The following is a 25,726-nucleotide window of genomic DNA, read 5'->3' as shown; positions in this document are numbered from 1 at the left end:
CATTAGCAAATGGTTACTGTAGCACCACATTGTCAAATCATGGACTAATTAGGCTTAATAGATTCGTCTCGCGAATTATACTCCATCTGTGCAATTAGTTTTATAATTAGCCTATATTTAATACTCCTAATTAGCATCCAAACATCCGATGTGACGGGTGTTAAACTTTAATAGGTGGTTGCCAAACAGGCCCTTAGAACTGAGTAATTCTGGCACAATTCTCACTCATCAGTCCCAAACAGAAATAACAATCCCAGATAGAAATGATAAGCCTTGTAAAGAAGCAAGAAACGAGATCACACATGGCTAATTTCAGTTCTGGGATACCACCAACTGACTTGGGAACACCATGTCATCAACTGATTCATTAAGCTAGGCTACATGATATGACATCACGTCATCTGGATGTCCAAAGTACACTACAGAGCACACAGGCGGCAGAAAACCAAACCATTCTGCCATGTGGCCACCTAAAATAACAACAGGTGATCAAGCGCAACATTACAGCACAGGGGCAACAAAAATCAGCCTGGGACATACTTGCATACATCTGGCATCACAAAAGACAATGCAAAAGTTTGTCCCTGTGATCCGCTCATCGGCTCCCATGATGCATTCTCTTTATGGCCTCGTTTGTGGCTCTGAAATTGTTCCTCAATATCTTCCACTGCAGATGTAAAAAACAACATCAACACACCACTTATTGCTAAACCGAAAATTGACTGGGAAAAAAGATCAAGGTGATTTGTTAGCACAGGAACGATTGTGCTTTGCCAATAGCCCAACGGCAGTTAATAGTGACAAATATTTTTTTAGCATAATAGTGACAAATATTTGAGAGGTAGGGACGTAGGGTACTAGCACATGACTGCAAAGTATCAGGAAAGTTACTTGCAATTATGCTCCTTGAATAGATGCCTCACAAATTGATATGGCAATTTGGCATTAAGATTATTCAGACATAAAGAAATATTTTTACTACAGAACAGATACCACATCGATAGGGGGAAAAAATAGCCTGCGAACATGTAGACAGCACTTCGTTCCACTATCAAGAATTCATAATTGCGCTACCTTGATTGTAGTTGCCCATCCAATTCAGAGAGTACCACAAAATCAAATCAATCAACGAAGGAGGAAGGACCCCACGGGATGAATCAGGAGGGCGACAAAGTCATCAGGATGAGGCAATGGATGGATGAGGTTACGTTTGCCGGCCTTGTTCTTCTTGGCATACCTCTGCCAAGCTGTGGAGCTCTGCCTTCCCTCGGACTCGCAGAAATGCGCCTCCGCTGCCAAGGAAGCCGGTTACGTTTGAGGAAGAGGCGGGGTAAGGCATGCAGCGCTGGTCGCATGCAGGGTGCGTGCGAAATGTGAACCGGAGATCGGGGCAGCGATCGAACCGCGAGGCACAGGCCGGGATGACTCAACGGCGTGGGGAGCTGGGGACGAGCATCACGCTCGGTGGCGCCGCCGCCGTCCGTCCGTCTGGCAGAAGCACAAAAGGAGTAAACAAGAGACGCAGGGCATCGGTCCAAACAAGGAGTTCCCAATTTGGAAGTGATAAAATTGGCATTTTGCCATAAATGCGACACTGTAGCGTTTCGTTTGTATTTGTGAATTATTATCTAAATATTGACTAATTAGGCTTAAAAGATTCGTCTCGCAAAGTACAACAAAACTGTGCAATTAGTTTTTGATTTCGTCTACATTTAGTACTCCATGCATGTACTGCAAGTTTGATGTGATGGGGAATCTTCTTTTTGCATAGTGCCAAAGTTGGGAGTTGGGGTGAAGTAAACAAGGGCCAAACCTGGATCGGCCATGGACTGGGCCAGATTAGGGTATGGGTAGGACCGGGCCTAAACGCAACCCATCACGAAATTAATTGACCTTTTGCTTTAAAATTTGTGCAGTTGTTTTACTGGGAAGTGAGCCTGATTAGGGTGGTAGGTGTGATCGTACACTCTAACCACCTAACTCAACTGATTAGGGTGGTAGGTGTGATTGTACAGTCTAACCACCCAGATTTGAGTCCCCTCTAGCTCGATTTAGGTATCTAATTTTAGTCAAATAACATTTACTCACTCCGTTCCTTTATCAGCTACATATTTGCTTGGGAAAAGTAATCCGATTTGATCTTCGTATTTGCTCAGGTCGCCGATTTTTCTCTCCTAGCCAGGTTCTCGTTAACGCGTCATGCGCTGCATTGGTTGGGGCTCCGCATCGCTCGTTCACGTTAATACATTGTGTTGGCCGCGCGCGACAGCCGTTTGCGTGCCGAGATACACCCGTTAGGCTAGCCACTCCGTCCTTCCACGTTAGCTTTCTTTCTAGGATTAATAGCACCACAGTTAGCTTTTCTTTCTTTCTTCTTTACAGTTCATCTTCTCTACCGTGTCCTTCTCTCGGTCGCCTATGAACCACGTCCACATTGAGAAGGGGAGAAGGTAGCGCAGAGTGTTGCATCCATGAGGATGGAAGGAGGCGACTACCTCATCTGTGGAATGATCTGGGCACCGGATAGCGATGATGGTGAAGAATCTAATGAGGTACGGTTCGTGATGGCTTCACTAGCCGGCAATACAGAGGTTCCAGACTCTCAAGAATGCACAGGCGTTATCCTGGAGCAATTTATAGTTGAAATAGCTCCAGACAATGCAAAATTTCATTGTTCGTTGTTTCCAAAGTTACATGCAAGATACCAGACTTCTAAGAAACATTATATACATGGTTTAATGGTGATGAAACTTATTTCACTTCTCTCTTTATTCCTTACTTATCACATCATAAAAATGCTGATTTGTCACTCTATTTAATGAGGATGAAGAGAATGGCCTAAGCATTTTGATTTGTATTCACGTTTTAGGCACGCCAAAGTTGCACAACTGTTTCTGTTTATTTTAACGCCACGACTCGCCCTAAAGTCGTCTGATAGCTTTACAGTGCGGCCAGCTTTGAAATAATTCCAACGGAGCCTAATCCGCCCACCAAATTTATCATGTGTAGGTCTATCTAACTGCGCCGACTAGATGTTCAGTACCATCACTCGAGAAGATGCAACTTGTGCAGTAATAGGGGGGCCAAAGAAAAATTACAGTAGACAAAGTTTAAAAAATACATAACAATATATTACTATTTGCAAAATCCTTAAGCGTCAAAAAAATATTTGCAAAATCCTTGCTTTGTTGTGAAAGGGAAATTGTATTAAAATGAAGCACACTACATCCCCGCCATATTGCAGGGAACACCCTGGTACAGGTTTTTATGCACACAACCATTAATGCTCTACTTGTTATCTTCAAAGCCAGGCACTCCAGATATTCACCGATCGAAGACATCCTAAGACCTCGGAGAAGCTGCAAAAGCGAGCACCACGAACCAAACATGACACATTGTTTCGTTCAAAGAGCATTGGCACTCCCATCGATGAAGAAAGGAGGGGAATAACACATCTGCTGCCACAAACCACTAGGCTGATGACCAAAAGGAGAATATGCCATTGCCGACCATGCTACCAACCCAAAACAGAAACCAATGCAGGGGAAACCAAATTCCATCCTTCCACAAGAAGCATATGAACCCTCACATGCGTACGTAGAAAACCACCACAAAAAACGCGAACAAAAGCTCCATCATGCCACCGATTTCGCAATCGTCGCCACCAACGCGGAAAGAGAATCGGAGCCTCATGCGAACAAGCCACCATGGAAAACTTATTTGGTACCTAGTCTAGCTAAAATGGTGTCAAGCATTTGACACCCTATGTGAGAAGGAATTGTAACAAATCTAGGGGGTAAATTCTATAGGACAATAATCAGGTTTGCACTTTGCAATGAACCACTAATCACCATGGGGTGAATGAAATGGTGTCAAGCATTTGGCACCCTCCGTGTGCCACAAAAGTTGCAAAGTAATCAGGTTTGCACTATGCAACAGAATGCTGACCTACATTAAAAGATGATAGATTCAGTAGTTAAGTGTAGCGGAGGTAAGAATGTTGTGGTATATATATTTATGAATCCATAAATAAGGATTGAGTTTTAAATGACAATATATGTGATAGGGTGATAGGGTTGAGGTGACACCACTTGAAAGTTTGTCCAACACTGTCTGGATGATTTAGATAGTTTGAATAGAGTCCCCTAGAGACACGAGTTCATTGCGGGGTTAGAAGGTGTTGCAAACTTCTAATAATTGAAAAAAGTGGCATGGTTCGGCCAAACCTAACAGGATATGAGGTAATAAGAGACTTGGAGTGGATATCTAAAGAAATGCGCTAGGTCTCTACCCTTCAACAATCTTAAATATTACGGTACCTTTTCACTTTATATTCTTTTTGTTGGTGGCTTATTGGACACAAACCCTACTGAAAATAATTCGGTAACTCTTGTTTTGGGGTTTAGCATGCCCCAAATTGCATGGAAATGAAATATTATTGTTTTGTTGTAATTGTTTTAAACTAACACGTAGTCTATTTCATAGGGGAGATATACCTCATATCTATCAAGAATAAAAGAACATCCCTACTTTCAGGACTTCAAAACTACATGTCATTCATTGTTTCCTAAATCCCCTTGTAAGGAATAGTCCATCATTCTGAAACAAAGTTAATGCTTGTGAAGAATTACGTGACCATGTTCCTTGGAGTGATGATAGGTATGATGGTTTTGTAAAGTTACTGGTAACTTTCGTAAGAGAAAAAATATGAGATAATTTCTTATTTGACACCGGACCCGTTCCTTCCTTGACTCTCAAAATTTTTTCCTTCCTTATTTGACATGACTTCAACTTTCGTTCCTAAATTAACACTATGTTCAATTTTCCATCCGATGACCATTAAATTTCCTATGAAAAGACTATTTTGCCCCTGTTAAGAATGTTGGACCCACTGCAACCACCCTTCTCCTCCCTCCCTCCCCCTCTCTCATGTCCTGAATAGCACGCGTGGTGACGGCTTGGGGACGGTACCCGGTGCAGACGTCGCGCAGCGACGGCGGCACAGGGATGCCCGGCGGGGCACTCGACGATGGCGGCACAGGGATGGCAAGCGCGTTCCGCCGGAAGCTCCGGTAGGCGCACGCAGAGGAGGAGAGCGAGCACCCGTCTACGCCTCTGGCACCAACGGCGGCGGCGGTTATGGGCGCGCACCACCGGAAACTCTGCCCAGTTTCAAGCGTGGGTGCACGCGGAGGCCGGGCCGGGTCGCGGGAGGAGCGAGCAAAGGAAGGCACGGGTGAAGGGCCCGCAGTGGTGGATGGCCTCGTCCGCGGCATGGCAGCACGCGCGCGGGGCGGGGCGCCTCGCGAGGAGGTCGTGCTTGCACCACAGGCCCAGCGTCAGCAGCGACTCCCAACACCAATCCAAGTTGGAGTCCGGGCCGGTCAGGGAGAGGCCGCCAGAGGCGAGCGAGCGGCACGCCACGGTGTCCAGGAGCGCGAGGAGGAGGAGCGCCGAGGACCTCATGGTTTGGTCTGGGACTCGCTGCGGCTGGCGACCTGGACGTGGAGGGGCGCGGCTGACCCCTACGGCAACAGGGGAGGCGCGGCCGGGCGGAGGGAGAAGGACCTGTGTGGTGTGGAGCAGAGAAGGGAGAAGGGAAGGAGAGGAGGGAGAAGGGTGGTGGGACCCATAGGGGTAAAATCGTCTTTTCGTAGGGCATTTAACAGTTCTCGGACGAAAAATCCAACAGAGTGTCAATTTGGTAATGAAAGTTGAAGTCAGTGTCAAATAAGGAAGGAAAAAATTGAGGGCCAATGAAGAAACGGGTCATTTGTCTAGTGTCAAATAAGGAATTATCTCAAAAAAAATATTGACGATTACGACAATAAAAGCCGAGTCAGGTATGTGTAATTTCTTGAGTTGGCTATGTGCAATACTTGAGTAGTTTATGTGCTCACGAGGAGGAGCTATGGAAAATTTCAATGCTTTTCTAGGTTATAAGATGTAGACCGGAGACTATATTATCAGCTAGTGGCAAAGTATGCGTGTGGGAAAATTTCAATGCTTTTCTAGGTTGATATACATTGACATTATTACATTTCTAATTTTATAGTTAGAAATTGTACTTATAAAGCCCCACTAAACCATATTTGGATTCATTACATGATGTCTGATCTACGATCTTATGAAAATGACTTTGGTGGTATTCTTTGTTGACCAGGTAAATTAACGCAGTTCTGCGGTAGTATCACAAATTCTAACTATTTCAAATCCAGCAAATTGAGAGTTGAGATAATAAATGAGATGAAGATTGTATATTGCAATCTTGTTCATGAGGACTTACTCTAGTAGTGTGAAGAACCGCCTTATTTCTTTTCATGATTCAACCTATTGTACTACTTTGAACTAAGTTTACAAGATCACTTTGTTATTCTCTCTTTCAATGCAGGTGAAGTTCTATCGAGCATGATATTGCATTCTAGGTTGTTGGAGTTGATATTTTGAGGGCTCCACGCTTCTTTTGGAGTTAGAGTCAGAGTCAGAACCTTAATCATCTGCGAGTTGATATTTTGAGAGCATGAAATTGCAATCTAGGTTTTTGAGTTGATATTTTGAGGGGCCCACGATTCTTTTGGAGTTGGAATAAGAACCTCAACTATCTATGAGGATCGAGAATGGTCGCCGGTTAGGAGCTGGGGCGATACGGACAACCTACTCCCATCTAGGCAATGACTCGTCATGTCGACAGATCTCTCTCCCTGCTGGTTCCTGACCATTGGGCTCGTACGCGTTGATGCTGAGGAAACCCCATGCACTGAATGGGTCTGGTTGGACGTCCTCTCACACCGGATTGATCTTGTAGTGAAGAGCTTTCCGCCCACTTGCCCCATGCAATGAGCAAAGTTTACTGATTTAATTATTTCGTTGAACTTATATGTCATTGAAGGACCTAAATAATATGTAGGAGTAATGTCTCACGGTAACTTTGATTTCCATAGAACTAATTTCTTAATTTCCATGGTTGTGGTAGGCATATATGTCTAGACATGCAACACTTTTATCATGTTGCATGTTGATCCGTATGTAAGAAAATCCCCATATGTTGAAAAATGGGGTTTATATTGAATACTGAGATATGTCAGTTCCATGGATTCATGTAAGCTATGCCAATACTTATTTTTCTTTTTGATAATGGTAAACTATGCCAGGGATTTAATGGATAATTTTAGTCTTTTATCCTATTGCAGATCTTTCCACCGGCAGATTGGTTGATTGCATCATTTGTGCCATCAAAGTTTTTACCGAATATTTTCAATGAATTGACTTATGAGAATGTAAAAAGCTTGAAGGACAAACAAACTTAAGAGTTATGATTCATTAGAATCCAATTTTCCTAATGTATAAGGAATACTTGGTATTAGTTTTTTTACATATTAATACTCGGAATTATTTTTGGTATATATTTTGATCAAACATTCAAGTCAATGGCATAAATATTTATGCAGCTGCTCTTCACTTACCATTTATATTGTTACTTAATGATAAGGCGTGCAAATCGCGTCTAATGTTCTATTACCTTTAGAATATAACCTTGTTGCATTGTTCTCTTGCGTTTGGTCAGGTGTATCTTTGTTATTATGGTCAAACAGTCAGGGTATATGTAAATTAGAACCTTGATGCCAATTTTTTACACCCATATTTGTAAACATAGCGGGCACTCTAGCTCAAGTGTATGGGTGCTGTGTCATGCCGTGGTTGCGAGCCGAGAAAGGGGCTACTCAACAAGGTAACACGCGAGACATGAGGCAGCAATGTCACATTTAGGAAATTATGGCCTATGCGGTCTACCCTCTATTCCTTTATCTTATCTGTGGTGTCGCTCACAATGCATAATGAGGCTAGAGGGTAGGGACCTATTTATAGACTCCAGATGTAACAAATATTCCATCTATGTTCCGGAGAAATCCGTGTGACTCCTGAATCATGTCACCAACCACGATCTATATTAATCCCTAGGACACATGTGTGAGTCATGTACCATGATCAGTTGTATAAATGAGATCAATTCCAATCTGATCATGTGGTTTAACAGCCTGCAAAGCCGATCCCGCAAAACAAACCTAGCTCTTATGTCGTGTTGTACCCAGGTCAAACATGTACGTACATAATAAACATTCCAGCTTGTTCCTCTACTGTATTCCAGCACAAACGTTCTCGGCACCTCGAGTTAGATTCTGCATCAATAATTTCCTTGTCACTCGCATCAATAAATAATTCCACATTGAGATGAATATATATAATGACCATAATATATGATATGAAATAAATGTTGATAGCCACAAATAAAAAACCAACATCACAAAGATTGTACCCGCTTGTTAGTAAATCCACTATGCATTTAGGGTTTAAATTTACATGTCGTCGAGCAACCAAGCCGAATTGCGCTCTCACCGCCATTTGGCAGCACAGGTTACTGTTGCCGCGTTAGTCATTATACACCTGCTTCTTTGACCGGATGTGCTAGAGCACGTCGGTATCGCCAGAAGAGATACGGTTACAATTACACCCACCTAAGATCGGTGCAGGAGCCTATATCTCCGTCAAAACTCGAAAGCGGAGCACACATCCCACACTCGCGGTCTTCCTTTGGAGCTCCTATTCATCGCGCAGAAGATGAACCCTTGTACATCGCCAGTTCAATACGGCCCCGTACTCGTCTTCCTTTCCTGACGCGCTGCTCGCCGCCCGCTGCTCGTCGCCAGCTTCTTCTTCTTTCTCTCCGACGTTGCTGCCCCGCCCTGCCAGCCTATCGCTCTATCTCCGGCGGCTACCGTCGCCGGATCCACCTTCGCTGGCCCCGCTATCATCCTCCACCGCCCACAGCTAGCGACATCCTCACAGCCGCGCCACGCAGCCCCTACGCCCGCCACCGTGCATCGATTTCATCCTCGAGACACCACACCGGTCACATCCATCCGGTTATCTTCCCGCACGACGCGGTCGCGATCGGAGAGATTTGCACTGAGGAGGGGAAGGAAGAAGCGAATCCGATGACCCACGGTACATGCACGAATCTCAAACTTCAATGATTTTCCTACCTTCTTCCGAAGATGTACGGTATCTCCCCGATCTTTCTTCCCCTGCAGGCCACGGCCCGTAGGACGTACGGCAGCGCAGGCTCCCAGGCCCAACACTAACTTCATCCGCCTAGCCAGCAGCAGCGGGCGGGCCGTCGTCCGTTCGTCATCGCGGCCCCATAGCCTTGGCTCGGCGCGGCCCGGCGGGGAACGAGCGAAGCGAATCGGTCGCTTCCTCTCTCTCCCCCGCCGCCGCGCGGCCCCGTGCCCCGGATGCGGCCCGGACTTCTCACGTGAAAGTGAAACTGAACCCGTCGTCATCCACGCGCGCGGTCCCGGACCCGGGGGGCCAACGTCCGCCGCCCCAACGCCCATACACGTAGGCCCCCACCTCGCCAGCCCACCGGAGCAGTACCTCCCACAGCCCGTCGCTCTCCGCGGCGCGTTCTTTTCGGCCGCTCGCGACGACACGATCCGTCGTCCGGCCGGCGTCCGCTCCACACGACCACACCCCCGCCGCGCCCACGCACACAGAAACCAGCAGAAAAGCGCGAGCGCCCGACCTCGAACGTTCAGATGATAAGGTACGTGTGCTGATGCGCGTGGTGCCGTCCGGTCCCTGACGGATCCGTGGGAAACGAAGCAGAGCTGGCTGGCTGTGGCCGCGCGCCCTGCTGTGTCTTCGATCGAGAACACGGTCGCCGGCCGGTCGGGAGCCCGGGGCGATACGGACAACCCGGCTCCCATCAGCCCGGTGACTCGTCACGTCGACGGATCTCCCTCTCCCGGCTGGTCCCCGCCCGCCCGGACGCCTACGTGTTGACGCCGAGCCAACCCCGCACAGTGCACGGGGTCCGGTTGGACGCCGGGTTGCCTGCCGGAGATCATGCGGTTTCACTGCTCCTGCACATTGCATGCGACAACCTTTTGCGACTTGGTTGGTGCTTCGCGGCGGCGCCGGCAGGCGCCGGCACGGTGCATGCAGACCGACACGGCGGAGGGCGTGGCCCTTGCTCCGACCGGCACAATGATTTCCCGCGGCAAGGCTGCGTACTCTCGTAGTCTCGTGCGAGCGGTGGAGTCGTGACAGGTGACCGGCCATCAGCTACCTGCCAAGCCCACAGCCAGCTGAGCTGATGCGGTCGCCGAAGGAACCCAATCAGTGCCCCGAGCAGCGTACGGATCAGCATCGGCGCGCTGTTCACTCGCTTCGGAAGTTTGGATCGCTGCTGCACCCCAGGTCATCCGATGTTATCGTCGGGAGTCAGGACCCCGTCGCATCCCATGCTATGTTTGCCTACAACAAGTAACTCTTATCCTTGGAGTAGGTTAGGTTGATTGATCAGCGTCGGGCGACAAAATCTGGAGCTCTAGCTATAGCATCTATAGGGTTTAGGTGGCGTCATCGTAAGGGCTGCCAAGACTGAAGCGATGGTGCCAATCGTCTCTGAACACTCAACGTTCGGCTTGACTGCTGAAGTGTTTGGTTGGAAACGCTTAAGTCAGCAAGCTTTCCCAACACACAACCGGGATGTGCAGATCGTGTTAGACCCGCAAGCATCTTATGGGTTTGTAAATGGTGCGCCAATGGAAACGAAATTCCAGGTCAAATTCATCAGGTTAATAAAGAGGTGTTTGAAGAGTTTATTACAGGGCCGCCATCGTCTGATTTAGGCAAGCTTATACCTGAAGAAGCGAAGGCAACACATTATGAAACTAGCAAACAACCTAAGTGACATCCTCCAGTTTCTGACCAAAGTTCAGCTTCGCGGTTGATCCTCTCCGCAAAGTTGATTTGCTTTGAGCTCTAACCGTGGAACATACTCGCATTTCGTTCCATCCACAAGGTCCAGACGGTCAGTGCGAAGTGCGAACAACATGCCAAAGCCTATGGCCTTCCTACTCGCCACCATCGATCTGATCTGAATTCTGAACAGTGTTGTGCTCGGCACAAATGAGATGTTTAACGGCCAATTGTTACCACAAGTTGGTGCTGTTAATCACCTGTTGTTTTCGTCCAGCTTTTGCCTTGGCCAGATGCTGTGATGCACTGATGCATGCACAGTTGCATAGAGCCATGGCAAAAGCAGAGCAAAGAGAGAACACCTCTTTAACTAAATTGCCTCACAAGGTCAAACTCCCTTGGGCACAATTCATCGGCGGCGTATACACTGTACTGCATGTACATACATCGAACTCAAAATTAAGTGAAAGGAAAACGCTACATCCTTTCCTTCCTTTCCTTGAATCTTGCTTCGCTTCGCCAAAAGTGTTCTTGCAAGAGCCCATTCCTGCATGTCCTGTCCCGAAGCGGTGTATACCGAACGTTTCGGCAGTTCACTTCAGCATTCTGTGCGAGCGGTCAGCAAGGACTTCTTGCAGTGGAGGATGGCGTCGCGCACGGCGGTGTCGGCGTTGCCGTGGCACCAGTACTCCGCCGCGCTCGTGGCGCTGGACGTGGACCGGCGCGCCGGGGTCGCGGCCACCGACCTGGCACGCGGCGCCGAGAACGCCCGCGCCGGCATCCGCAGCGCCCTCGCCTTGCGGCACAGCGGCACGAGGAAGCGCAGGTACCTGAGCAGCAGCCTCCGCGTCGCCAGCAGCGGCTTGGCGCCGCCGGCCGGGCGCCGCGAGGAGCCGATCACGGAGGCCGGCGTGCTCTGCGCCGTGTGGAACGCCGGGGACGAGCCCGCCGACGCGTCGGCGTACGACGCGCTGGCAATGCCGCTCGGCTCGCAGGGGAGGAGGCCGTCGTCGGAGAAGACGAGCCCGGCGCTGGCGAGCAGCGGGGAGCACGACCCAGCGCACGGCGGGCCGAAGTCGAAGCCGGCGTCGTCCGACGTCCACCGCATCGAGAACAGCTCCTCCGGGTCCATGTCGATGAAGGACGCCGTGGAGCTGTTGAACGATTCGCCGAGGCCGACGCCGTGTATGTCGAGGCGCTCGAAGGACGGTGCGCACCGCGCCTTGCACCTGGGCCATCCACCGCGGGAGAAGCTGTCGCTGCGAGACGGCGAGGCCTCCATAGCGGAGCGAGCGAGCGAGCAAGAGAAGCTTTGGTTCGTGCAGGTGTGTGAGCCGAGGCGAAACGAGGCGAGGCGAGCTGCAAGTGAGTGGCGCGACGAGGATGATATAGGGGGTAGGCGGGTCGCCGATGTGGGGGCGCGAGCCGGTGCGTGGGAACAAACGAGTTGACGTCTGGGGACAAGGCGTTTGGTGCCGTGTCCATGTTGTTCCCCGCGCTCGCTTGCTCCTACAAACAGTGCTTTACACGGTCCCAAACCGTAGATTCTGCTCTCTGTATTCGTTCAGGATTTGTACCAACTCAATCACACAAATTTCGGCATAACTCGTGCGTTCTAGGCATTGCCAGGTCTACATGTGAAATGCAAGCAATTCAGACTGAAGCTTGACATGTTAAATCAGTAAATTTGGTCCAAAATAAGAATTACCTACTATACGTAGTAGAAATTTGGCTGTGATGAAAGATCAGTCTGATGAACACCCGGAACATGTATGGTTGGTATGCTGTGTCGTACTGGACCAGGGTACCAGACAAATGACAAAATAGTGTACTAATAAGCAGTGCTCTTCCGGACCCGTCAGAGACAAGGTCATCAATGTTGGCAGCAATAATACGGGATTAGTCGGGTGGGTGAGATAATCCTGACAAAAAGCCGCGGCAGCATTTCAGCAGGCAGCATCCACCCCATGCCATGTCCTACATGTGATGCCGGCGAGCCCCAGCCTCCCAGACGGAACAGCAACGCTCGGCGCTCCTCAGCCTTCACATCACAGATCTAACAATTCAGGGAAGATAATCTATGGTTCCGGGGCAGGATCCGTGCAAGATCTGTGGTCCTCACATGCGAACCCGGTCTCTTCAAGCCGCTGCAAGGCATCTTTTATGCGGTTATCGTCGTCGTGTCGCCTGATTTCTAGCCACACCTGCAATATTCAAACCATGGGAGCAGGAAGAGTGTAAGCTGACCGGGGAAACATGTTCAGATTCTGAAGGGAAATCAAACGGAGTTCCATGAACCTGGACCGGGAGAGACAAGGTTCGAGACCCTTGAACAGGGGACAATGGTCTCTGTAAGCAGCCAGGGGAACTGCAATAACGACATGGAGCTACGGCAGCCAGTAGGTCTCTGGTCTAGACCTCAAAGGTGTGTTGATATGCTCCTCCATTTCTTAATAGGGTTCAGTTGGTGTTCTAGACCTGTATGTAGCGCATAGAACAAGCACTGGGTTTGACTCCTCGAGTAGGCACATGGTCTCGTTTTAATGCAGATGAGAGTAAACTAGGGGCAAAATAGATATCACAAGCATAGAAGTGCTATGCTTAAGCAACATCAAATAGTCCCTAAATCAAACCAATTGCATCTCCGTGAATGAAGCATAAAAAAAAACTACATGGAAATGTGCAGGAATGTACTTGAGAAAGATACAGATTCATTTCAGACGACATTAATTTTTAATTGAAAAAAAATACTACTTTGTTAATCTTTGCAAAAGCTATCAGATGCTTTGTGCAAAATTTACAAGGTAAAACTATTGTTAATACCTCCATATTCCTTTCTTAAACTACAACATTCTTTTCTCTCAGCCTTAGGTAATGCCAGGAACTCTTATTCTTTACTACCAGCGTCCCAGTTGCCTACTCTAGTAGGTAATGTCTAAGACACTTTATGTCAACTCTAAGCATCCAATTTTTTTAAAGAGTCCTAAACATTCCAGTTGGTAAAGACAACTCCAAGGATATTAAGGAGCAAGAACCGGTTTAAATTGGAAGGAACCTTTGCAGAACAACAGTAGTCTGGAAATGGAAAGGGAATTATCTACACTCTCTAGCTTGGCATGGAATGTAAGTTACCTCAAATATACTGACTATGAATAGAAAACGGGGCGATCTTCTCAATATTTCGTTTCTGTACACATCACAAACTTTTGAAGGCACACTTCCTAAAGGGGAAAAAAAGAACAATAATGTTAATAATTCAGCGTTGATGCAATTTTTTATGCTCCAGCACAATAGAGATGTGCATGATATCATAAAACCAAAATGCAACTATCTATCTAAATGATTTCAGCATAACTGGTACAGAAATGACAGCTTTGCCAGGTAGAGACATGAATGACATTGCTGTTGTTCTGTCATTGCTCTACTGGTCCTTGTTCCAAAACTTAGGAACAGACTAGACAGAGCAGCTATGTATCAATTACTGTCGACCATAATATGACAGATTCTGAACTTCTGAATATACTTTGTGGAACATTACACTACATTTTGTCCCCACCAATTCTAGCTTTCCAGCAACACAGCTTTGGAGACTCTTTTACTCAAAGAATGCATCATCATTCAGAATATGACCCTGGATTACATGGATGTCAATGATGGCATCATTATACCATATCAAACAAAAACCAGAGCAACAAAACTAAGGATAGCTTCAACTACTCCGACCTATTGCAAACATAAGAGGCCAGTCAACAGTTTTTGTTCGTTCTACCAAGTTTCAATATACTGAAAAATATCTCAGTTGACAAATATGAAATTGGTGTGACACTATGACTAAGATTCTTCATGAAAAGTGATTCAATAATCTATAACTATTTTAATTTGTAAAGGAATAAATAGTGGTCAAAATGTTACCTTGTATTTCCAAACAACTTATATAGTTGCGATTGCAATAGTAGGTAGTAATAGCTAAATTATACCTGGATGCTTTCAATAAAATGAGCATATTTCTGGATACATTAGATAGTATAAAAACTGGATACATAAGAGATTTTCACCTGATGCTACTCCACATTCGATATTGATACGTATTCAGCTTTTCATATCATCTGCCTTGTGTCAAATAGTGTGTAATCGTTAAGATTGTCTATTTGAAACCAAGCAGATGACATAAAAATCTGAACACATATCCATATCAAATACCATGTATTAGTGTGTACCTTTGAGCAAGTGTCAAAATTAATTGAGTAGAAATTAAAAAAAAACAGTACATGTCAGTTTTTGAATCTTTGTTCTACTTTCATGTAGTTGTGTGTAAATAAGCATTTCATTAATGCAGGTACATGTTCAATTTTTTCTCGGAGAACGGTGGTATGTATAGCAGCAACAAACAATGGAACTGACACTCACAGACTAGCACATTATCAATGCCAACGCAATATATTGCCACACTGATTCCCATATCAAAACGACAAATTGATTCAGAAACAGGTAATTGGTACAAGCTGTTGTACATATATCCAAAACAGTGGAATGTTACACATATGGTGTGGCTAGCTTCCTAAAGCTAAAACCATATAGAATGGCAGCAGCTTTAGAAGTGTCACCAGCGTGAGAGGATGCAAACTCCCAAACATTCTGAAGAACTCGAAAACTCAGTTCAAAACTTCTTATGAGAGTGTTCCCTAGTGCCTGTCAAGTCATTTGGTGTGAGTCTTGGTTTTTTTGTGCTGCACCCTTCTTCCTCAAGAGATTTTAACTTGCTTTTTATGGCAGATACCTTTGCAGCGCGATCAGTTTGTACTGATCTGCTTGCTGAACCCCCTGTCAGTTTCTTGTCTTTGAGTGCTCTTTGTGAAGGACCAGAGTCTAGAGAGCTTTTCTCACTAGCCAGGTGAACCACCATTGGACGTCCACAGACTAACTTGCCATTCATCTTTTCCTTTGCTAACTGAGCTTCCTGCATGCTTACTTCAGGTGGCAAAGGTGAGAACTGAGAACACGATAACCAATTGTTATTTGCCACAGGAAAAAAATACTACTCTTACCTCCTTGGTGGTGTATTGAACAAAGGCATAGCCCCGGGGTTCACCTTGCTTTGGGCCACGTGTGTGCCACAAGAAATCCTCTGCTGCAATCTTTCCAAAGGGGGCAAACATCTTGATAACATCAGACCTAAAAAACAACGCTACAAATGTTGGTTTGCAGAACGCAAGGGTGAGGGTGAACCATGAAACGAACATGCAACTAGATACACAAAGAAATAAGTAACCCACTCTGATATCCTGAAGTCCAGATTCCCAACATAGAGCCTATTCTCCAGCTTATCTCCCTCAAGACCTTTAACGTCCTGCAACTCAAGCTGGTTAGAAATTTAGCATCCACCTAAGCTTTAAAACCAGCTATCTTCTGATTCAGTCAGGCCCAACATACCATTGGTTCTTGCAGCCAAGATTTCCAATTCAGAGGTGATTGACCGTTTAACAAAGCACGCCAAATCACAAGGCTGACGTAACGTGGGGCATGGGGGTTCAGCTGAACACCAAAATTTTTGGAAAACAATCTGCAGCAGCACCTCGGGTGGATTGATCTTGCACGTCGAAGAACAATAACCTAACAGAATCGAGGGCGGACCAGCTTAAGGCATGGGTGTACGCTAAAAATTGAAGTTAGTAGGTACGATAGATGTACATGCTTGTAACCGGGTCAGATCCGAATACAAATAGCTCAGTTAGGGTTCGAGGTGCTCCGTTTCGCAGAAGAGGAAGGGAAGAGAAGGGGAGGGCATACCTGGTGGGTGCTCGTCGCCGGCGAAGGGCCGGCGAAGACGGGCGCAGGGCGCCGCCGCAGCCGCTCGCCCAGTCGTCGCCGGCAGGAAAGGAAGGCACGAGGGAGAGAGGGGAACGGTAGATGATGAGGGGTGAAACCAGCGGGGCGCTCGGATCGACTATAATATATTCACGCTGTTTATTTCGCGAGCTACATACAGTAATACTAATGTACATCAAGGGTGTTTTGATGGTTGAGCTAAGGTTCAGTACTTGTCGTATCGAATCTTCGGGGACGACCTGTTTAATTATAAAACTAATTACATAAATGAAGATTAATTCGCGAGATGAATCTACTAGATCTAATTAATTCATAATTAGCACATCTATATTAGCATCACATTGTCAAATTATGGACTAGGTTTAATAGATTCGTCTCGCGAATTAGCCTCCATTTGTGCAATTAGTTTTGTAATTAGTCTATATTTAATATTTCTAATTAGTATCTAAATATTCGATGTGACATGGACTAAATTTTAATCTGTGGAAAATCCTAGAGCTACAATAGAGGAGGGGGATTTCAAAAGTGTGTAGTGCTAATTCCTGATTTTATATTGATGAAACTAGTTCAAGTGTTCAACCTCTTTCTTCATTAAATTGAAACTACGGTATCACTTTCGTTTGTAGTGGCCCATTAATTTAAAATAAATTGTGACCGAGTGTAGCCTTAAATCATTCTCCTATACACATACCGGTACTTTTTGTGAGCTAATAATCAGATAACTTTTCATTGATTTACTTTTTAAAATTTAAACGACCAAAACTATTGTGTTCAGATATTTTGAATATTTTAATGAACAATACTTTATTATTTTTATTTCAATTCCTTTAAGAAGATATAGCAGCAGATTTAGTGAATTGGAATAAAAATTCTTTTTTTCTAATAAGGGGCATTCTAGATCGGATGGTTGGACAACCAAGCATGACCAATGGTTCAGATACAGAAGAGCACACTCATCTTATTAGAAATCTAAATCGGCATGAGAACGCTAGAAAAGAAACTAGCGCAAAAGTGTGTCTGAACTCGATCAAGTTATGTTTCTATGTGCATGGGGTCCACAAACCGTATTTGTATTGTGGAAACACTCGTTCTCCTCTAGTACTCATTTCTTGTCTCCCTTCTCTCTTCAATATTCTCTCTAATTTGCTACTAGGACGGAGCCCGCTTCGCACAGACGCTGTGCGGGAGAGGTGGTGGTGGCGGAGGCAGTCAGGCGGAGCCCGTCCACGAGGTGTCGTGGCAACAAGAGAATAGTGACTAATCCGTGCGATAGAGGGACGGCACATGGCAAAGATTGAACGACGAGGAGAGTGTTGATCGACGAAGCTTAATGGCCGGATCCACGTGAAGGAGGACGGTGCGGGGGGATAGAGATTTGACGACGCGGAATGACACCACACTGCAGGTGTAGCATCACAGTGCGGCTACGGTCTATATCATGGATGGCACTGTTTCTTATGAAATTACTAAGAACCATTACTGCAGTTTATGATTTTAGCTTGCTTGCTAGGTTGAAGAGAAAACTTCACTTCATCTTTAAAATTCCCCAAAAAATGAGGGATGAATGTGAGTGGTTGAACACCTCCTTGGAGCTCACATGTTGCCCACCATGTTACCATTCGAATCATATTACTTTTGACCTGCTTGAACCCCTTTTTGTTAGTATATTCCAAATCAACAACATAATACTTTTCTTTCCGGTGAATGTGAAAATAGTTGGTTCTATGTTTCCGAAATATCTATACGAGTATTATGAACAGAACCGGTCCAACTAGTAACAATAAATGTCAACATCATATCAAAATCACAATCTGCCATGCATAATATTTTACGAAGCATAACCGTGTTTGACAAAATATTTCGGTTGTTCCATCAATTGTGTCGAGCAGTTAGCGGACGAGCTTCGACCGGCCAGCATTAGGCCATGTCATTGGAGGGGCACGCCAAGTCACTCCTTGAGAGCGCTGCACGAACTGATGGAGTGGGAGACACGGCCTAGAGTCACAATTTATATGATGCCAGAGGGTGGGTAGTTTATTACCAACTCAGGAACAATTTCATAAATGGATTGGATTGCTACAATTTGGTTTTGGGGGGAGTGGGGAGTTGGGGATTTTCTCCTACAAGCAAGAGCGGGGAAATTGATTCCTAATAAATCCAACACGAATCGGGTCTTTTTCGGAGGGGAGGGTTTGTTCCTCGATTTTTCCCTCTACACGAATTCGGTGGTAATCGATAACAAACGGAGTCATTGGCTTCATATTTTTAATTTGGCACTGTTGTACGTACATGTGTTTAGAAGTTATGAGAAAATGTTACTTCGGGTCTCTGTTTCCTATTAACACGGTCGATTTTAGAAGTTTGTTAAGCACCAACCATCCTTGGCACATGACATCAAGCATTTGGGTACACAAAATACACTCAAGTTAAGCATCATCCAAAGTGTCCTTACACTATAGCGGCTACTGACTCAGAAATGGAGCGAGCATTTGTCACATCCGTCTGACACGCACAGGCACGAATGCACGATGGAGTACGTCGCCGTGGTGATCATGCTGACTTGACCAGCCCGTTCCGCCGAGACTAACGAGCTACACTGGAGCTCCGATTGGGCCCTCCTGTGCCACTGCTAAGCTAATTCCTCTCCTAATCCATCCCACTGCAAAATTATGCCAGATGCAGAAAATTAGGCGCTAGCTAGGCTGAACAATGAAGGATCAATGTGAGACTGTAATGAACCTTACCTAACCAATTAGACCTTGGCGAACTCGCCTTCCCTGCAAACTCCGACGTCGATGGTCATCGACCGGTCCTTCCCCTTCTTCGGCGACGACACCACCCTGCAGCAGTTCCTCCTCGGCGACTGCACACACCACACCGACCGTGTCAGCATCTCGCCGAGTTTGTCACAGTAGCCAACATAATGAACGAAACCTTGTGCACGACGATCAGGGAACGCACGCACGCACGTACCCTCTTCCAGAGGTCGGGGTCGGGCTTCTTGAGCACGACGATACTGTCGAGCTGCTCGCCGGGGTCGGCGATGCGCCACCGGCAGGCGGGGTGCTTCACCCGGTGCCGCTCGTACTCCGTCACCGTCACGTTCCGGCGCCGGTCCATCCGACTCCCGCGCATGTAGTAGACGTGCGGCTTCTGGCACGGCTGCCGCGCCACGGGCCGCGTGTTGAAGGAGTAGGCCGTGTAGTCGGCGCGCTTGTACCAGTTGAGGAAGCTCCGCATGGGCGTCTCCATCTCCCGGGGCGACAGCACCCCGCGCACCACCATCACCGCGAACCCCCACGACACGGACACCGTCCACTGGTGCGCGCGGTCGTAGCACACCGACTGTTGCGCCACCGCCGCCGAGTCCAGCCGCACGGGCCCGTCGAACAGCCTCCGCAGCGACGCCGCCCTCGACGGCGTCGCCGGGAACACCGGCTCCAGGAAGTCGAGGTGGTGCAGCGTCACCAGCGGCGCCACCGGGTGCGCGCCCAGCAGGCCCAGCACGTCGCCCCACAGGTCGCACTGGTGGAAACCCGGGTGGCGCGTCAGCGGCACCCCCAGCTCCGACATGCACGCGTGGATGCGGTCGTCGCTGCCGTACAGCGCCGGGTACCGGTGCAGGCACCCGTCCTGCATCTTGGCCAGCTCCTCCGCCAGCGCGCGGCTGATGGCGAACCCGCCGCCGCCGAACGCCATGCCGTACGAGAAGATGAGGTTCTGGATGTGGCTCTCCGACGGCGACCCGATGTAGTACGGCTGCCGGTGGTCGTACTGCGACAGCACGTGCACCAGGTTCTCCGGCAGGAACACCGTGTCGTCGTCGCCCATCACGAACCACCGCACGCCTGGGAGCCCCAGCCGGAACGTCTCGGAGACGATGCGCGAGATCCGGAGCGCCGACCGGCTGCCCGCGCCGTGGGTGTAGGGGAACTTGGACGTGTCCGAGCTCACCATGATCGCGGGGAGCCCCGTGCGGGAGCTCTTGGAGTAGAACTCGTGCACGGGCCTGTCCATCCACACGAACCCGCGCATCCGCCCCGGCCGCCACCACAGCTTGATGTACTCCTTCCGGCTCTGCCACAGCGACGCCGACGCTCCGATGCCGAACACGATGTGGCGCAGCCCGGTGGGCGCTTCCTCCGCCGTTAGCCTCGGCTTGGCCACAGGAGGCGGTGGGGGAGGAGGCGAAGACGACGAAGCATTCAACGATCTGGCCAACGAAACGTTGGGCTTGGCCACCATGAAACGGGCCGCAGCAGCGACGTTGCCCTCCGGCGAGCACCGCGGGTTGTAGAACTGCGAGGCGGCGATGACGACGAAGTACAGGACCAGCACCGGCAGGACGACGTAGAGGAGGAGGCCGTAGAGGAAAGAGGACTTGGCCCCCTTCCCCGCGCCACCGTACACGGCGGCGCCGTGCGCGACATTGGCCTCCTTGTGGTGGAGCTTCTCTCCAGCTCCGCCTCCCCTCATGCCAATGCCCCGGCGGATCAAGGCTAGCAGATCGCAATGGCAGATGGATTAGTTTCTAAAAAAGGTTAGAATGCTAATCGCCGTGACGTTTAATATAACGAGATGGTTAATTGTGTGGCTGGTCGTTTTGTTCGTTGTGGAGACCAGGCATGTCTGCATGCATATTTTTCTTCGGTCAATGGCCGCACCACCTTTCTTGGATCTTCCTTCACCGGAGCCGCATCACCTCTCTTGGATCTTCCTCCTCCGGAGTTTGTAGTGTTGACCAGGTCCATACTGCATACTGTGGTTGTTGTTGTGTGGGTTGAGGATCGCTTTTTTCTAAATAATATATACTTGCTCTGTTTTAAATGGTGGGTCGTATGCACTTAGATATGTTAGATATGTGTCGAATATGTGTACAGTTTGGTTACAATTGGACTTGAGTTGTAATTTGGTAGGTTAGGGATAGAGCCTCGGTCGTACTTAGTATCCCTATGGTCCATAAATATATGAGCACTACCGTTGTAACCATGAGACGACTTAGCGGCTGGTGTGGGCGGCGGCGAGGCCGCGGTGGTGCCCGGATGCCAGTGTAGCTGCTGTTTATGAGGAGGAGCGCCCGTAGTCATGCCCTGAGGATGTAGGCACATGGCCGAACCTCGTTAAAAAACATCGTGCCTCGGTGTCGTTCTCGTTTGTGTAATCTTGCGGTTTGGCTTTGCGTTCTTGGGGTTATCGCTACCGCGTTTTTATTCTAACAAGTGGTACCAGAGTCAGATCCATAGAGAAGATCCACGTGGAGGCATGATGGGTGTGTTCCACACCGCGCAAGGTCGCACAAGCTGTCCGTGGAGGGACAGGGTGCAAGGTGGAGCACGGCGGCGATCGACGACTCGATCGGTGGTGTTGGACACTTCGGGCGGGTGGCTCGGACCGTCCAATGAGCTGCAATCAACGGGGATGCGTCCAGACGTGGAGATCATGTGTAGCGGCTGGTGGCCGCTGTTCGATAGGGGCCGGTCAGACGTGACGGCCAGGTTCGATAGTGCGGCTGGAAGACGTCGTGGATGAAGACGGCGGCTTTGACTTGCGATCAGAATGACGGGTGGTCGATTGTGATCGAGGTGGTCATTGTGAGCTCAAGGTTACGTGGGTGTGGTGTTTGCGGCGGCCAGGAGATACACGGCGTGTTGCATGGGGAGTACTAGGCCGCATGGCCATGCATGTGTGCGGTCATCAGGCTGGCATGTGGATGCATCATGGCTGGGCTGGACTCGTGAACGTGTTGTTCACGTTTGGAGCATATCCATGCAGGAGGCATGCAAAAGTGTATTTGTTTATTGTTTCTTGGCTAGAAGCAGCGTATAACAAAGATAGGAGGCAGCCGTGGTGATTAGGTCAAGGACTTTTCGGTTCGGTGCTAATTAGCCTCCTGGAAGTTTGTTTCATGCAGCAACCGGTCACATGCGGGCTACTGGAGCATAATCCGATCAGGACATTGTGCATGTGGACGTGTCCTACGGGGAAAGGGAGGCCAGCGTAACGAGAAAAGTAAAAGTGCTGAGGAGGAGTCCGGTTCCGTTTGGACTCATGCAGCTATCCAACCTCCGTAAAACAAGTAGAGAGATCCACAGGAGATCGTGGAGATCGCATCAGAGGCGATCTATTATTGCTGTTCGGAACCGGTGCTTGCGCGGTTGACGGCGAACGGCGGGCGGCGCTTGGGCGGGTCGACAACGTCGTGTGCGACGGCGTGGAGGTCGACGAGGCTTGCGAGCGGCGCGGCTGTGCACAATCGGTGTGCAGCGACGGCGGCAGCACAAGGACATCACAACACACGCAGTAGGTGGGTGCTGTAGGGAGGTGCTGCGGCGTTCGTGGTGGGACGCAAGGAGGAGTGCGCAGGCGGCGTGCTCGGCACACAACGTGTAGGAGGTACGTGGTTCGTGCGTACAATATACGTTTGTGATTGGTTTCTCGGCGATCTGTGGCAACAGGTAGATGACGTCGATAGCTTCCAAGTTCGAGGTGGCGAGGTTCGATGGCACCGGTAACTTCGGGTTGTGGCAGACAAGAGTGAAGGACCTGTTGGCTCAACAGGGCATCTCGAGGGCACTTGACGAGAAGAAACCGGCGAAGGTAGATGATGATAAGTGGGAGGAGATGCAGGCGCAAGCACGTGCAACGATAAGGTTGTGTCTCTCTGATCAGATCATGTACCATGTCATGGATGAAAACTCGCCTAAGAAGATTTGGGATATGTTGGCTGAGAAGTTTATGTCCAAGACTTTGACCCGAAAGCTGTATCTGAAGCAGAAACTGTATGGGCTGAAGATGCAAGAGGGGTCGGATCTTACTGAGCACATTAATGTCTTCAATCAATTAATTGCTGATCTTGTGAAGGTCGATGTGAAGATTGATGATGAAGACAGGCGATTATTCTTCTGTGTTCGTTGACGGGATCTTATGATCACTGGGTTACTACATTGACGTACGGCAAGGAGAAGGTGACGGTGGATGAAATTGTTGCTGCTTTGCTTTCTCATGAGCAGAGGAGAAAGAACAATTCAACTGAAGAGTCTTCTGGGAGTGCTTTAGTCGTCAGGCGTGATAATGGTGATGAAGACAAGAAGGGCAACAGGAAGAAGAAGGGACCGCAGTGCTATAAGTGCAAGGAGTGGGGACATAAGAAAGCAGAGTGTCTGAAACTGAAGAAGGGTAGTGGAATCGCAAATGTGATGATTGCCAGGAAGCAGGATGATTCAGATAGCGATGGTGATGTTCTCATAGTGTCAAGTGAAAAGTCTTGCGAAGCGTGGTTATTGGATTCAGCTAGCTCGTTCCATGCAACACCAAAGAAGGAGTGGTTCTTATCATACGTTGAGGAGGATGGTGGTCTTGCTCACTTGGGAGATGATTCGGCTTATCGTATCATTGGAGTGGGTGATATCAAGTTCAAGATGTGTGATGGTCAGGAGAAACTACTCAGGGGTGTGAAGCATGTACCGGGGCTACAGAGGAATCTGATTTCGCTTGGGATCTTGCATGAAGAAGGATGGCTGTATCATGCAGCGCCTGATAAGAAGACCTTGAGAGTCCTGCATGGAGGCAAGACGGTCATGATTGGTGAGAAGTCAAGTGCACACCAATACAAGCTGAAGGGAAGCATTGTTGAAGGTGGAGTCATGCATGGCAATGCAACTGTGGCGGTGTTCTATCCGGATGTCGTCGAGGTGGCAACAGCCTCGTCAGGGCTGTTCTAAGTGAACAGCAAAGGAGACAACTCAAGTCTGGTACACGGAGGTTCGCACATGGACAGCTCAAGGTGGCGTGCATATTCGCCAAGGTGGAGTTTGTTAGATATGTGTCGAATATGTGTACAGTTTGGTTACAATTGGACTTGAGTTGTAATTTGGTAGGTTAGGGATAGAGCCTCGGTCGTACTTAGTATCCCTATGGTCCATAAATATATGGGCACTACCGTTGTAACCATGAGACGACTTGGCGGCTGGTGTGGGCGGCGGCGAGGCCGCGGTGGTGCCCGGATGCCAGTGTAGCTGCTGTTTATGGGGAGGAGCGCCCGTAGTCATGCCCCGAGGATGTAGGCACATGGCCGAACCTCGTTAAAAAACATCGTGCCTCGGTGTCGTTCTCGTTTGTGTGATCTTGCGGTTTGGCTTTGCGTTCTTGGGGTTATCGCTACCGCGTTTTTATTCTAACAAGATATATATTATGTCTAGATATATAACAACATCTATGTATGTTAAAAAATCAAAACTATCTACAATTTGAAATGGAGAGAGTAAGATATTCTTGTTAACCTCGTACAAAACAAAAATCCGTAACGCAATAGGTACCCATAGCAGAAACATCAAATAGTTCGCACTGAACAGAATGATTAAAACATCAACCACTCGAACGGGAGGGAGGGACGCCATCAGAGCGTGTGTGTCACAAAGTTGTCCAAGTTTGGTGAACAAACCTAGGACACCACCTCAGATCAGATCAGAAGAATAGCATGTATGGGTTGAAAAAGTACGGTAAAAATGAAAAGCATGATAAAATCGAAGATTAGGTTCGATGGGATGATGTCTCATTTGGCTGCAAATAATTCCCCATTGAGCTGGTCTATACTCACCAGTTCAAAAGGGGGATTCACCCTAGTTTCTAAGGGTTTGTACCAGATTTCCTATAGAAATTGCATTTATAACCATCTATTATCTAACTGACTGTACAAAATTGTTAGTGCCGTCGTGTCCTGCATAGAGAGCCAATGGTACAAAAATGTTAGTGTCGTCGCATCCTGCCTTGAACCAATGGTACAAGCATCAACTCCATCGTCAGTGCACAAAGAGATCCGACAGTATGGTACTATATTAGTACCATCGGTTCAAACCGCTGATAGTGGAGACACATTATTTTGTTTTTAGGTACAAGCAACGGAATGCCTATCATGTGTTCAGTAGAAAACAATTTACTTGACCCCCAAAATACATTAAAAAAAGAACAAAAAAGAAGCCCGAAAAAATAGGAAAGGAAGAAGACAATCTAGGCTAGATTTCCTGCAATAGTTGTGATAAAAATATTCATAAGAAATTTAGTAGTAAAAAGTTGCGTGTCGAAGTTATGTGTATAAGTTATGTTATTTCAAAAATAGAAAACTGCGGGATTCTAAAAA

At 47.9% G+C, this 25,726-nt stretch overlaps 3 protein-coding genes across 3 annotated transcripts; all 3 read right to left on the bottom strand.

Moving 5' to 3' along the window:
- Window positions 1–10,962: 10,962 nt before the first annotated feature.
- On the bottom strand, window positions 10,963–12,393 carry LOC101785099 (probable membrane-associated kinase regulator 6). Its single transcript, XM_004983767.3, has one exon. It carries the CDS (start codon window positions 12,044–12,046, stop codon window positions 11,363–11,365), a length of 684 nt encoding a protein of 227 aa, XP_004983824.1. The 5' UTR covers window positions 12,047–12,393; the 3' UTR covers window positions 10,963–11,362.
- Window positions 12,394–15,176: 2,783 nt separating this feature from the next.
- On the bottom strand, window positions 15,177–16,706 carry LOC101784439 (probable RNA-binding protein 18). The gene is made up of 5 exons (XM_004983765.2): window positions 16,552–16,706; window positions 16,195–16,374; window positions 16,038–16,111; window positions 15,810–15,936; window positions 15,177–15,721 (listed from the first exon to the last, which is right to left on the bottom strand). Exons 2-5 carry the CDS (start codon window positions 16,195–16,197, stop codon window positions 15,422–15,424), a joined length of 504 nt encoding a protein of 167 aa, XP_004983822.1. The 5' UTR covers window positions 16,198–16,374; window positions 16,552–16,706; the 3' UTR covers window positions 15,177–15,421.
- Window positions 16,707–19,055: 2,349 nt separating this feature from the next.
- Window positions 19,056–21,066, bottom strand: LOC101784023. The gene is made up of 3 exons (XM_004983764.1): window positions 19,564–21,066; window positions 19,335–19,453; window positions 19,056–19,249 (listed from the first exon to the last, which is right to left on the bottom strand). The coding sequence occupies exons 1-2, from the start codon at window positions 21,064–21,066 to the stop codon at window positions 19,343–19,345; spliced, it is 1,614 nt and encodes a 537-aa protein (XP_004983821.1). The 3' UTR covers window positions 19,056–19,249; window positions 19,335–19,342.
- Window positions 21,067–25,726: the final 4,660 nt, after the last annotated feature.

The sequence above is a fragment of the Setaria italica genome, chromosome IX (genome assembly GCF_000263155.2).
Source record: "Setaria italica strain Yugu1 chromosome IX, Setaria_italica_v2.0, whole genome shotgun sequence".
Lineage (NCBI taxonomy): Eukaryota > Viridiplantae > Streptophyta > Magnoliopsida > Poales > Poaceae > Setaria > Setaria italica.
The sequence above is the reverse complement of the archived record's forward strand: the minus strand, read 5'-3'. Positions and strand labels throughout refer to the sequence as shown.